Below are 15194 nucleotides of genomic sequence, written 5' to 3'. Positions count from 1 at the left end.
GAATGAACATTGTAACTAGGAAATGGTAAAGCGCACGCACGCACGCACGCACGCACGCACGCACGCACGCACGCACGCACGCATGCACGCACGAACACACACACACACACACACACACACACGCACACGCACACGCACACACACACACACACACACACACACACACACACACACACACGCACACGCACACGCACACACACACACACACACACACACACACACACACACACACACACACACACACACACACACACACAGGAAACAGGACATAGTTAATTTGCAGGGAAGTAGGAGGAAGGAGGAGAGAGGAGCAGAGAGGAACAGTTCTCAAAGTAAGTCGCCTACTACTACTACTAGTAATACTACTAATACTAGTAGTAGTAGTAGTAGGCCTACGTTTGGCAGCTTACATTTCCCAGTATAGCTTATGGGTAGTGTCACTTCTTTCAGACTGATTTAGCTTCAAAGTACTTAAGTTACTTACTTGTAGTAGTAGGTTACTACTGTAAGCAACACAACACAACACAGGCAGGCATAGCTTCTGCCACACCTGTGTTTGGTTGCTTTATAGCGCCCTCAGGTGACAGTTTATCATATGAATCATAAAATGATGTACATCTGAACCACAGAGATCTCAGACTGGTTTTGTTTTTTGTTGCATACTTGAAATAACAGATGAAATCAGGTAGTGTGCAGTGGTGGTCAGTAACTTTTACTTGAGTACTGTACTTAAGTAAATATTTTGAATATCTGTACTTTACTTGGCTATTTGTATTTTTGTACTTTCACTCCACTACATTTCAAAGGCAAATATTGTACTTTTGATTCCACTACATTTCTAGGAAGAGAAAAGGTACATTATTATGAATTAACCACTTAAGCCCTATTTTAAATTATATTTTAAATAGGGCTTACATAGAGATGTGATGCATTGTGAGCTTGTAGATCTGCTATTTTCACTATATTAGAGTGAAAATAGCAGATCTACAAGCCCACAACACGTCTACAAGCTCACATCTCTATACTAGTGTGCAGCAAGTTCACAATGAAGTACAGATATTTGCCAGCAGGGATTATTTTGTAAAAGAAATTAAATGTGATGTATTGGCTGTCGGCATAAACTGTGTAGCCTGGCCAAAAAGGACAGAGAAGAGTGGAGGCTACGTAGGGTTAACAGCTACTGTACAAGGAGGAGTTTCTCAGTAAGTCTAAACCGAAAATATTTTTTAATTGTCAATACTTTCATTTCTGAGATGGCTGATCAGTTCAGGAAGTCACTGCAGCTGAAAATAAATTCCAGCACAAACCAAGAACCTGCTAAACCAGATGAAGTCTTTAGTCTCCTGTGACGTCTGTACCGAGACCAAACTCAAAGCCCTGAAGACCTGCCTGGAGACTCACCTGGTGCCACATCAGAGAGTCTCAGGGTTAAAACAACACAAACAAAGTGACCCTGTGAAAAACTGGAAGGCTTTATGTGTAAGAAACATGACAGACCTCTGGAGCTGTTCTGTAAGACAGACCACATGTTTGTTTGTCCGTTCTGCACTGAGTCAGAAGTTAAGGCCTCATTGAAGAGCCGCAACAGGAAATCACTGAGTTAAAGAAGAGAAGTTCTGAGCTAAAGCAGCTCTCACACACTGAAGACCACCCCCACCACCTCCAGAACTTCACATCCATCAACACCCCTCCACCCACCAAGGTCAATGTCCAGAGAAGAAGCTATGTGATGCTGAGCTGAGGAGGATCCAGCAATATGCAGTGGATGTAACTCTGGACCTTGATACAGCAACTCCCTTTCTCATTCTGTCTGAGGATGGAAAACAAGTGAATGATGGAGACGTAAATAAGAATCTCCCAGACAACAAATTGAGATTCTCATATTGTGTCATGTCTTGGGGAAACAAGGCTTCTCCTCTGGAAGGTTTTACTATGAGGTTCAGGTTAAAGATAAAACTGACTGGGATTTAGGAGTGGCCAGAGACCAGAGTTCATCTCTACTCTTTCACTGGCTGCACCTTCACTGAGAACTATTTCAGTCCTTATCTTAATGAAGGTGTACAAACTCTGCTCCTCTGATCATCTCTCCTGCCACTCGCACAGATTAGATTCATCCATACATACAAGATCAGTGAGTGTGCATTAAATTAAAACATGATATTTTTAATGAGAAAATCTTGAATGTTACTTTCAGTGGAAATCATATAAAATGTATGAATCAAATATGTAAATATATCACTGTGTTCGTGCATATTGCAAATAAACTGCAACAGTTATTAACATAAAGTGACACAAAGGAGATTTGGATGTTATTGATTTCGTTGTCAATTCATATTTTCCATCATCTGTTATTTTCACTGTGTGTGTGTGTGTGTGTGTGTGTGTGTGTGTGTGTGTGTGTGTGTGTGTGTGTGTGTGTGTGTGTGTGTGTGTGTGTGTGTGTGTGTGTGTGTGTGTGTGTGTGTGTGTGTGTGTGTGTGTGTGTGTGTGTGTGTGTGTGTGTGTGTGTGTGTTGTATATAGAAGACCACAAGAGGGTGCTGTAAAACTACAAGTAACAAATTGATGTTCAGACCTCAGACGTTCCACTATTCTATTGATTAGTTTTGGCTTGTACTGGTGGCTTTACACCACTGATTAATACAGACTCATGAAGAGTATTATGTACTGTCTGCAGCCATGTTACAAACTGAAACAGAGTAGTTAATTTAATGCTTGTTTGAGCGTCTGTCTGTCTGTCTGTCTGTCTGTCTGTCTGTCTGTCTGTCTGTCTGTCTGTCTGTCTGACATTTTAGTTTTCAAATAATTGTCATACAAATAATTGTGTTTAATTATTCAATTGGGTTTTTGGCATTGAACATTGGAACATATAAATAGAGCCTTTTAGGCTTTGTAAACAAAAACTTGCACAAGACAGAAAATGACAAATAACTTAAATATACAAAGTGTGTGAGTCAGTATTGAGATACAACTTAAGCAGTGTTTCCATGGTAACCAGTCCAGTGACCTCCTGGGACCCCCCAAAGTGCATTGCTCTTGACCTTTGACCGTGAACGTTGGGCTGCTGTCATCTCGTTCACCTGCTTCCTCCTTTGGCCTTCATCATGCTCTGTGTGTGTGTGTGTGTGTGTTGTGTGTGTGTGTGTGTGTGTGTGTGTGTGTGTGTGTGTGCGTGCGTGCGTGCGTGCGTGCGTGCGTGCGTGCGTGCGTGCGTGCGTGCGTGCGTGCGTGCGTGCGTGCGTGCGTGCGTGCGTGCGTGCGTGCGTGTGTTATAACCACAGTCTTAAGGGGACAAATCAAACCCAGAGAGAATGAGAGTGTTTCAAACAACAAAGTCCAGAAGTCCTCCTTTGAAGAGAGACGTTACGTAACTATTTGAATTTGAATGTGAAATAAATAACTGAACAGGTTTATCTCCTGTCCAAACTGTGTTATTAGTGTTATTAGTGCAGAAGTGGAAAGTATCCTCTGATAAGATTTATGTGTGTTTTATCTGTTGATAAGATGGTTTTATTATTATTATTATTATTAACTTGGTGATGGTGAGGTCATTGTGACTTCATTTCTGGTCCAGAACTTGATATTATAAAGGAGATATTAGGCTTTTGGTCCTCAGGCAGAGGATGTGAGCCACTCTGCTATACTCACCCCCACTTTGACCTCCCCCCACCAGGAAACACGATCCAGGTCACGGCACCAATGTAAGCCATGGGATTAAAACCCGGGTGTCCCCTGCGGGGAGGGACACTAAAGCTAAAGATCTTAACCACTAGCCTAAAGGGGAATCCCCCCCTTAATTGGAGTTATTGGTCATTTGATCTACAGGCAGAAGCTCTGAGCCACTCTGCTGCATGCACACCTCCACGAATGGTTAGTGGGCTGGCCTCCTCAGATGGTGAAGGCTCTATAGCTGGTTGCTGTTGGTGTTGTTAATCTCCTCAGGTGGTGGTGCTACTGGCTGGTTGGTGTTGGTCCTGTTCATCTCAAATTTGGCAAAAAAGTGTTTAGCTCTCTGGGGAGGGAAGCAGAGAGGTTCTCTGCACATCTGGTTCCCCCGCTAAAGTCTGTTATTGACAGTAGCCCTCGCCACATGCTCCTCGTGTCGCCACTGTTGAACGGGTCATCCAATTTGACCTTGTAGTCCCGCTTGGCCTTTCTGATCGTTCTCTGGAGGTCAGCATGGGTAGTTTCCCACATTCCCGTGCATGTAGTGCAGCACGTACGTCACCATCCGTGGTTCCTCGTTTGGATAAATCCAATAGATATACAAGCTCACAACGAACCCTCCCACCACATGTATAAAGACCAATACATTAGGTCTACGTCCTCACACTCAAAGTAATAATAATGAGCCCAAAGTTCTTCACATTAAAATAGCAAATAAAAGAATGCCAAAAGAAAATACAAAGATGGCAAAAAGAAACACAATTAAACAGTAAAGTTAAAGAGCAAGACAAAAAAGTATAAAATGTGGACACGAGATTGATTCAAACTATCTTCATATAATTGGTCCTCACTAATGGTCATTATAATATTTTTTGGCTACCCCGTCTGTGTTTCGGAGGAGGGCTGTGGACAGTTCAGAAACCTGCCTGCCAGTGACATCATTAATGGGGAATCCAAGCTAATAGAAATGGCAGGCTTTTTATTCCTGGAAAGTTAGCATGGTATAATGGAAGCCATTGTTCTCGTGTTAATACAAAAACAAAAACAAAAAAGATGTTTGAAAATAGAAACCTGACTAATAATGATGTCATTGGTAGGTGGGTTTCTGAAGTGTCCACAGCCCTGAGACGCAGACAGAGTAGAAGAATATGGTACCATATCATCATGAGCATTAGTGAGGACCAATTACATGAAGATAGGTTGAAAATGGGTGAAGTCGTCCTTTAATTAAATGCCATATTCAATTCAATTCAAAGGAGCATAATTGGCATGATTAACATACGTTTACATTGCCAAAGCAAGTTTTTTTCTTAAAAACAACAAGAGAGCTTTCCATTATGAGTTCAAGTGGTAGCGTATTCCACAACTTTTAGGACCATAGAAGCAGAATGTGGCCTCACCAGTGTTTTCATGAAGCACCTTGGGAACATCTAAAAGGAGGTTGGAGACAGACCTGACTCTTCTGGTTGGAACATAAAATGCAATAGAGTCTGTAATATATGAAGGTGCCAGGTTGTTAAGTGCTTTGTAAACACATAAAAGGGCTTTAAAATCAATACCGGTAACTACCAGAGAGACCTACCCATTTCTTGTGTCTGTCAATTAAAATGCTGTGGTCAATCTAAAAGGACGAGGACAGACACTTTATCGCTTGCAATTCCGTGGTCACTGACTACTTTTAGTGGCGCGGTTTCAGTATTGTGCTGGGATCGGAAACCAGACTTAAATGTATCTAACATGAATAAGATGGTTAAGTAGTTGATTAAAAACCATCTTCTCAAGGAGTGTACTCATATTACTGAGTAAGGGGAGGTTGGAAATGGGCCTGTAATTGTTTAGATCAGTGCAGTCCAGATTGGACTTCTTGAGCTTGAGTTTTGAGAGAGCTATCTTGAAGGATTTGGGGAATATATGCCTGATTGTATGGAAGAGTTAATATGTTAGTTGTATCCTGGGAGAGGCAGTGGGTGGTAGCTCATAGAGCTGTGTTGTATAAACACACAGAGCAGTACCCTGCCAAGCCAAAGTGCAGTAACTACGGGGGGAAAATCACTGAAAAATGTGTTTAAAAGTGATTCAACTGGTCAGCCAAATGAGATATCGGCATGAAGTGATACTACAATAAATGTACATCTGTTCTTGAGGTAATTGTTCATCCCCCCCCAAATCACGAAGGCTAATTTGACCTTTGGGATACACAAATAAGTGGGTGTGTCCAAAAACGTAGTTACTGCACTTTGGCTTGGCAGGGCAGATAGCCACCTGAAGAAAAAACATTCGTTCAAAGCAAATATATTATGTAAATCACGCCTACCTGCGCAAAACAGGTTGAACGGGTATCAGCCTTGGTGTTCATCAAGCTACAGTACAGAGGCCACCTCTAAAAGCAGTGGGATCTGACAGGATATGTGACAACTTGGCTGAGATGCCATTGCTCAGCTGAAGGAACAGGACCAGCCTACATCCCCCTGAACCAACCAGTGTGGTGATTGCTTTGACTGTTTTGATACGAATGTAAGAGATATTGTTGAATAACAAGCAAATGCAATGCTATTATGGTGGTCTGTCTGATACATACGTGACTGCATGCATTTGGTTTGCTGTGAATTGGTACAGAGTCTGTGTGTTTGCTATTGTTAGCTATACATTGGCACAACTTCTGTGGAAGGAAGCAATGCTGCACACATTAATGTTGTTGTTAATGTTGTTTTTGTAAGACAGTAGCTAAACTAAACACAAGTTGTCTGATGATTATTTTAAGTGTGTGTGTGTGTGTGTGTGTGTGTGTGTGTGTGTGTGTGTGTGTGTGTGTGTGCGCGCGCGCGTGCGTGCGTGCTTGTGTGTGTGTGTGCGTGCACGTGTGACATCACAGAAAAAAATCCTCACTGCACACACATGTACAAAAGTGTTATCCATCAACATTATGCAAAACATGCACCTTTTATTTCTTAACCCTTGCATTGTGTTAGAAAACTGCATCCACTTGTGGTGTTAGCGGGTCAAATTTGACCCGTGATTTAAATCAGCCCAAAATACTCAAAAAATAAGTATTTTCATAAAAAAAAATCTCCCACCTCATAGCTGACTTGTAATGCATTCATATCCATGTAAACACTTTTTCAGATATTATGTTGGGTTAGGGCTAGGGTTTCATCTTTCAAAATATCTCGTTTTCTATTATAAAAATGTAAAAAATCACTCATTAAATTTCCTATAATGAAGGCAATGGATAATGATGTTATCTAGCTAGAATATAATAATTAAGAATAATAATTAGAACAAACTTAAAAAATAAATAAATTAAAAAAATACTTGTTTTTGTTTTTTAACTGTTTAAATGTTAGAATTATTAAAAATAGTGACACTAGTGGTGTTAGGGTCCGAAATGACCCGTATACAATAGAAGGTAAAAAGTCATTTATTTTTCATAAACTCAAACTTTATTTTACTCCTGATAGCAAATGCTAATTGAGGACAAGTCTCTCTCACTCTCAAACATGTAAACATTGAATATTGACAATTTGGGGGGGAATTGAGCCACACTTCTTTGCCGGGTCATTTCGGACCCTAACACCACAAGTGTCACTTTTTTTTTTGAGACCATCAGAATTAATTAAAATGATGATACAGAATTTTGTTGCGTTAAAATGGCTATTTCTGAGGATATCATGAAGCCTCGTTCCAATAAAGAAATGTAAAGGGTACTTTTTACCTATTTAAACTTGAAAACAGGGTCAAAAAAGACCCTAACACAATGGAAGGGTTAAAAGATATCGATCTGAAACTTTACCTTTATACACAGAAGCAATCACACTGAGGAAAGGCAAGTTGAACTGAGTTAAGTTAAAGGCTTTAGGGTGAGTCAATTCATGGATGTTTCACATCACAGTGTCTCGTTTCCATATGGCGAGTGACAACTGTGGTGGCCTATCTGAGGAGGAGCTGCTGTGTTCCATCTGTCTGGACGTCTTCAGAGACCCCACCTCTCTGCCATGCGGACACAGCTTCTGCAAAAGCTGCATCGAGAGACACTGGAACAGCGCCCCCCAGTGTCGATGCCCGCTGTGTGGCGAGCAGTTCAGCAAAAAGCAGAAGTCCAAGCTGAAGGTCAACACGACGCTGCGGGACGTCGCCGAACGTTTACGAGATGCCGGGAGAGAGGATCGGGTGTCTTCTGTCTGTCCTGAAAGACCAGGTGAAATGGCATTTCACTTTTATATCGTGACGTATTTTCTAGTGAAACAGGGCCTGGGTGTGTCTCAGTCAACAGTGATGGAGCGGTGAGGTTGAATCACCAGTGTTTCAATCATTATCTGGATTATATGTGTTGAGGACCAAGCAAGCCTGAATGAAAAAAGAAAGAAAAGAAAACAAGGCAGTGCTACATTTGACTGCATTGCATACATCGTTTGTAACACGTGTCCGTACGCCATATTTGTTGACATTCAACAGAGTAGCACCACCCCCTAGTGTCTAGCATAATGAATCATAGTAGAGTGTGTAAGAGTGACTGAGGCGTTATTATGAATTCCACCAACGTTATGCGATAGACCCTCCTTACCTGTGTCTGATTGGCTCCCTGGCAGACATAGTTTTACTGAGGTTAGGATTAGGGTTAATGTTAGGTTTAGGCATAGATGCAAAAACGAGAACTGTCAATCACAGCGACTACTCCCCAATCACAGCGGGTCTCCCTCGAAAATCGGTGGTATCCATAAGCACGTGACTGAAAGGTGCTTGTCATCATATTATTGCTTGAAATTGTCACACATTGTTTATTAACAAGAAGTACAGTTGGTGCCTTGTGAGTTTGTCGTTTCTCATGTGACTCACGTTTCTCATTTGCTCCATGCAGCTAACCCACGTCACGCAGTAAATTTAGTTCCAAATACTACCACGAGGTGGTGCTTTGGACTCACTAAACCCATGCCTTTTTTTTGTTTCAAACAGACAGACAGACAGACAGACAGACAGACAGACAGACAGACAGACAGACAGACAGACAGACAGACAGACAGACAGACAGACAGATAGATAGATAGATGTCTTATATTATTATTACCTTATTATTATTGATGTCGAACCCATCAGACCCTGGTGTGTAGCTTCTGTCTGGAGATGAACCACAAGTACGACGACACCCTTCCTCTGGACGAAGCCTGCGAAGGCAAGAGGTCCAAGCTGTCTTCCACAGCCGTGGTTCTGGGTCAGATGTCAGCACAGAGAGCGAGGAGGGTCGTGGAACTGCAGGGCACTTTGCGGCGACTCAAAAGTGACACAGAAGAGGGCACCAAATCACTCAACGACCACAAGGCATCAGTGGACAGAAGCCTGGCCCAGTTGAATGAGATACAGGACAAAGAGTTCAGCTTGGTGACTGAACTTCAGAGTGAACTCACAAAGGTTATTACAGTTTTTGCTTTTTACATTAGTTTAAAAAGTATATATATTCTGACTTTTTAATTTGTTTTCTTAAGTGGGGTTGCTAGTTTCTTTCTTTCTTTCTACACAGGAAATGGAAGAGTTGCTGAAGAGAATGGAAGCGATAGAGAAACTGTCTACAACAGAAGACCACCTTGACTTCCTCCTCAAGTTCCCCTCCCTCACCACCCCACCACCCACCAGAGACTGGTCTGGGTTGACAGTAGACAAGCACGACGACAGAGTGAGACGCGCCGTGCACACAGTGGTGAATGAGATACTCAGTGACAGAGAGAGCAGTCATGTTAAAGTCAAAGAGCTCCAAGAAAGGGTGAATTTATTGCAGAATGTATTGATCGTAATAATTTTGGGATGTTGGCTATTTTTCGCATTCACCCATCCTAACAATGTAAAGAAATAAACTACAGTGGTGGAAGAAGTATTCTGATTCGTTTTTTTAAGTAAAAGTAGCACAATGTAGAAAATCTAAATATAGACCTACTCCCATTTCACAATGTTCTAGAAGAAAAGAGTAGATCTACAAGTTCCCAACGCATTACATCACCATGTGTTGCGAACTTGTAGAGCTGCTATAATTGAATAGCTAAGTTTAAAATAGGACTGTGAGAATGCCCGACTTGCGGTTGGAGTTAGTACAGAGGCCTTGATAGGGTGCAACCAAAAAGGTGTATTTATTCCGATTGTTCACAGACAATACAAACAATACATGAAAACAGGAAGTTCTCCACACAGGTGACATGGTGGTGTCCAGCTCCCATCCTACTATACCACCAGCTGAGTGTGTTTGTGGCTGGCAGCCTTTTATACTCAGCTGGAGGCAATTAGTTTGGACTCAACCATGTCAAGGGGTAGATTACCGAATAATACACATACATGAATACAGATAACATTAACTCTCTTAACATCTATTAAAACTCCATGAACTACACCAATAATGATTCTACTACAACATTTACACAATATCCCTAGCAATTCCAACTACACATTACAACCCCCCCTTCTGTCTTGGTCCAGCCCAATTACTCTGGCTTTTGATTGATTGATTGATTGAATATTGATTGAATATTTTATTAGTCAAAAAAATTAAAACAGCACAGTTACATTTAAAATACTTTGTCTAACAGGTCCGTTCATGAAAGTCCTTGCGGTCTTGTTTCCAATGATATTGGAGACTGTTGGATGTAGCTGGACAAAGATGTACGAGCAGTAGCTGATCTGGGGCTGATATCAGTGTACACTATGTGGACTGGTTTCTGAGACGATGGATTGAAAAGCTGTCTTAACCCATTAAATCCAGGACCGCATCTGTGTCATTTTAAGATTTAGAAGATACACAAGCTCATAGTGCGGCACCGAGTGCCGCGCTATGAGCTTGTAGATCTATTGATTATTTTGATTCTACAAATGTCTTCTAAATCCTAACAAGTTATGTTGCTATATCAGTGGTGCTCAAAACATTTTGGAGTTAGCTGGTTTCTGCCGGACAGCAGAGATATATTCGGCCATCTGGCCTAGCTGGCTGAAACAAAAAGAGAAGAAGAAAAAGAGGTACTGTAGCTGTCAAGTGTGACAGCTACAGTACCTCACATTACTGACCAGAGGGCCTGAGGATATATCTGCTACCATTGTCCCATTAAAGGCCAGCTGCCTGCATTTACATAATGGGAAGTTTGCGCAACTGACAGAAGAATAATACTTCACTATTCATTCAAAGCATTCATCTTCATCTTCCTCTTTTGTGACTTTAAGTTTTCCAACAAGTTGTAGGACACATGCAGTTCGACACTGAACTACAATGTCTGAGGACGTGTATGTCAACACCGGGCCATATAGAGAGAGCCAGATGGAGATGGAGGAGAGAGGAGAGAGAGAAGAGAGGATAGAAGATATCTATCTCGCTCCAGACGACAGAGACCCCATCTATGACGACTTCAATGCGACTGCAGACGACCTTGACCCTGGGACACAGCAGGATGCTGCACAGAAGAACACAGCACAAGAGCAGCGTGGAGGTAAAACTAAATAATTATGTACAAAAAGGTTAACTAACATTATGTATGGTGTTACACAAGGACAGTGTAGTGGTGTCTGGAGAAGTGGGTATACACTACTCTTTCCGTGCCCTGATAATAATAATAATAATAAGGGTAATAATGATAATAATGATGATAATGATGATAATGATAATAATGATAATAATGATAATAATGATAATAAGGGTAATAATGATAATAATGATAATAATGATAATAATAATTATAATAATGATAATAATCAGTAACTCTGAATGCTACTCTACATGCGTTTCAGCTCAGTCAATTAATACAATAAATTACTTACAGTATACCATTACAACTTGTTAAAACGTGTCACTTATTTTAAAAGTCTTATTTTGGAACAAAACGTTTTTAAACCTATAAGTGTGATGATGAGACTTAATATTGCTGTTTTATATGTTTTTCAGGCTGTGAAGAGTCAAAGCAGAATCTCTACATAGCTGTGAAAGTGTGTGTGGGGCTGCTGTGTCTTCTCCTATTGGCTGGCATCATTGTCCTGGTCATACTCTGTAAGTAGCATTCTATAGAACACTATTTTTAATGTTGATGGATGTTGATTGAAATACTTTGGGCTCTATTGTGAGGCAGGTGGATTGGCATGAGACATGCAGTAGACGGACAGATTTTAAATGTCTGTATAGGCGAAGTGCCTTGCTTTTCCGTGCCTGCGTGTTTGGTATTTCAGTGACTCATGTTGCTGTATGGACCTCCTAGACCAGATCCATTACAGATTGGCTGGGGGGGTGCGCGATGCAGTGCGGGTCACTCACAAATACAAGTCACAAATACCTCAAAATTGTACCTAAGTACTTGAGTACATGTACTTGATGTATACCAAAATCCATAAAAAAAAATTGCTTCTCACTGTTCCCTTGCGATTAATTTCAATTAATTAATTACAAAGCATCTAATTAATTAGATAAATGTTTTTAATCGAGTCCCAGCCCTAATTTTAAGCATACTTAGAATGCATTATATTCTGCTTTTAACTCATAAATACTCATAGTGCTTCATAACAAAATTATCATGACACATTCCTAGACGGATTTCTACTCAGAGTCCACCATCTGTCCACCCAAGAATCTGAGCTGATGTCCGCCGGAAGGTCTGTGCAGAAGTTACTATGCAGATGTCCAGTAAGCAGTGGTGTAAAGTAACTAAGTACATTTACTTAAGTACTGTACTTAAGTAGGTATTTTTACTTAACTGGAGTTTTTTCTTTTTTCAATACTTTTACTTCTACTCTACAACTCAAACAAAACTATTGTACACTTCAATTATTTGAATACTTTAGTTACTAGTTACTTTGCAGATTTGTATTATTATTACATTAATATTACATTAACCTCAGCCCTATATATACTTCGGCTATTTAAGAATAGCCGATCTACAAGCTCACAACGTTGTGAGCTTGTAGATAGGCTATTTTCAAAAGATGTCTATACATTTTGAATACTTGAAATGGGACATTTCTGCATTATGAGTACTTTTACTTTTGGTACTTTAAGTACATATTGATTGTGTTATTGATACTTTTACTTAAGTAAATAACATTGAGTACTTCTTCCATCACTGCCAGTATGTACTGTAAGTCCCTCTTCCTCAGTGATGATAAAACACTCCCCTTTCCATTCGATTGGTCATGATTGAATCCACCTGCAACAAACCGACTGATAATATATTCAGTCTGATCCTTCCTGCCTCACCATTGGCTGCAGGTGCTCCACACTAATGTTATACATCAAATGTCTGTCACCACGCCCAGTGGTGGAAAAAGTACTCAAACTTTTACTTAAGTAAAAGTATCAATACTACAATATAGAAATACTCTGTTACAAGTAAAAGTCCGGAATTCAAAATGTACTTGAGTAAAAGTACAAAAGTATTGGCATCAAAATGTACTTAAAGTACCAAAAGTAAAAATATTCATTGTGCAGAATGTCCCATTTCAAGTTTTCAAATGTAAAAAGATCTTTTGAAAATGGCAGATCTACAAGCTCACAATGCTTCGCATTCGCGTTCCTTGGGTTTCAGAAAGGCGCTATATAAATTCAAGTTATTATTTTCAAATGGCCGAAATAAAAGTACAATATTTATTCCGAGATGTAGTGGAGTAGAAGTAAAAGTATTGGAAATTGGAAATACGCGCAAAAAGTACAAATGCCTCAAAATTGTACTTAAGTACAGTACTTAAGTAAACGTACTTAGTTACATTCCACCACTGACCATGTTGTTGACGGCTCGTCATGCCAGTTCACCTGTTTCCCCAAAATAAGGCCCTCTGTATCATTGATGTCAAATGAAGATAACTATCAGAACGTGAAACTCATCAGCTTGTTGATTCTCCTTTTTACAGATTGTGTATTGATTAAAGAGAAGGATCAGTTACAGACAAGATATGACAACTTGACCGAAATGAAAGACAAGTGGAATACTAGATTTGACCAGTTACAGACCAGACTTAACAACATGACTGAACAGAAAGACCAGTTACAGAGCAGTTTTGACCAGTTACTGACCAGACATGACAACCTGACTGAACAGAGAGACCAGTGGAAGACCAAGATTTTTTGTGGTCAGTGAGATATCACAGTTTTTTATACATTCTTTTATCATGCTGTGACACAAAAACAGTGTCTAACATTATATTTTGTTGTTAGAATCACGTGGATTTACCTTTGATGGTGGTGTGTGTTATTACATCTCTACTGAGAGGAAAACCTGGGAGGAGAGCAGAGCATACTGTACTGCCAAACAATCTGACCTGATGATCATAAACAGCAAAGAAAAACAGGTACAGTATGATTGTGTGTGTGTGTGTGTGTGTGTGTGTGTGTGTGTGTGTGTGTGTGTGTGTGTGTGTGTGTGTGTGTGTGTGTGTGTGTGTGTGTGTGTGTGTGTGTGTGTGTGTGTGTGTGTGTGTGCCTGTGTGTGTGTGTGTGTTTGTGCGACCGTGTGTCCGTGTCCGTGTCCGTGTGTGTGCGCGCCTGCGTGTCCATTAGTGCATGGTGTAACCTATTCCATTTTGTTGAGAAATACATCTATTGTACTACTACTGCTCTTCTGTCCTTGCAGGACTTTGTTGTCCGTCTCCCCCAGACTCAGAGCTTTTTGTGGCTGGGATTGACTGACAGAGACGTAGAAGGAGTCTGGATGTGGGTAGATGGAACACCACTGACCATACCAACGTAAGACTTTACCTTCTTCTACTCTTCATTTCATCAAACATTTTAACTACATTTCCTCTCCACATTGTTTTCCAAATGGTATTAAACGCTGTAATAAAATATGATTATATTGTGTCGGCTGTCTATTTCATTATCCTGTACATTTTTATGTTATATCTAATCTATAACATCATTTGAAGTTTTGATTAAAAAACTAACTTTTAAAGAGAAAAAACATTCTTGCAACGGTATTATGATGTATTAAATGTTCCTACTTCTACAGGTACTGGCTCAAGAATAATCCTAGTGACTCTTATGGAGACGAAGACTGTGTTGAGGTTTATACAGGTGTTGGAGCATGGAACGACCGATCATGTTCTGTAAATATCCCTTGGATTTGTGAAATAGTTATCTAGTAGTAGAGCTGTTTAACTCCCGTTTTTGAGCAAATCGTGCACTTTTTGAAAGAAGCGTGAAACTTTCAGCATAGTTAGTATATGCCATAATGTTCATTTTCAGACGGGGAGGGAAGTCAGATTTGACCTCTGAGGACCGTGAGAGGTCAAATTCAAAATGGCCGCTAGTCCAACTTAAGTTTGGAACCAAACACAGTAGAAAAACGTTTAAAGTATCATTTCCAACTAAATAGGGGATGCCTTTTCATGTGGTAATACTATCGAGATCGCCAGATTTCAAGGAAATGCAATTAGGTCGAGGTCAAGGTAAAAATGTGCCCAAAAAATGCAGTGATTTCCTCAGAATCAACAAATGGCAGTGTAACAATCAATGGTCTCATATATAGGCGACACCAACAATGACACACCTGATGTGGTCCAGACAATTAATTTATTAACATTCCTCTA

General features: G+C 40.4%; 2 protein-coding genes across 2 annotated transcripts; both read left to right on the top strand.

Annotated features, from left to right (window-relative positions):
* The first annotated feature begins 8747 nt into the window (after nucleotides 1–8747).
* Nucleotides 8748–10109, top strand: LOC308096012 (uncharacterized protein). The gene is made up of 2 exons (XM_080443264.1): nucleotides 8748–9068; nucleotides 9178–10109. The coding sequence occupies exons 1-2, from the start codon at nucleotides 8784–8786 to the stop codon at nucleotides 9505–9507; spliced, it is 615 nt and encodes a 204-aa protein (XP_080299390.1). The 5' UTR covers nucleotides 8748–8783; the 3' UTR covers nucleotides 9508–10109.
* A 793-nt stretch (nucleotides 10110–10902) lies between these two features.
* On the top strand, nucleotides 10903–14850 carry LOC308095549 (uncharacterized protein; the record flags this gene model as incomplete). The annotated part of the gene is made up of 6 exons (XM_080442604.1): nucleotides 10903–11119; nucleotides 11572–11673; nucleotides 13521–13739; nucleotides 13825–13958; nucleotides 14240–14352; nucleotides 14615–14850. The coding sequence occupies 6 exons, from the start codon at nucleotides 10903–10905 to the stop codon at nucleotides 14745–14747; spliced, it is 918 nt and encodes a 305-aa protein (XP_080298730.1). The 3' UTR covers nucleotides 14748–14850.
* Between the last annotated feature and the right edge of the window lie 344 nt (nucleotides 14851–15194).

The sequence above is a fragment of the Gymnoscopelus braueri genome (genome assembly GCF_963280865.1).
Source record: "Gymnoscopelus braueri genome assembly, chromosome: 11".
Classification (NCBI taxonomy): domain Eukaryota; kingdom Metazoa; phylum Chordata; class Actinopteri; order Myctophiformes; family Myctophidae; genus Gymnoscopelus; species Gymnoscopelus braueri.
This window is presented reverse-complemented; position numbering and strand designations above follow the sequence as displayed.

Bases quoted from the DNA above. Each gene is read 5' to 3' on its own strand.
- LOC308096012 (XM_080443264.1), top strand. From the start codon at position 8,784: ATGAACCACAAGTACGACGACACCCTTCCTCTGGACGAAGCCTGCGAA. The intron at 9,069-9,177 runs GTTATTACAGTT...CTTTCTACACAG, and splicing joins TTCAGAGTGAACTCACAAAG to GAAATGGAAGAGTTGCTGAA.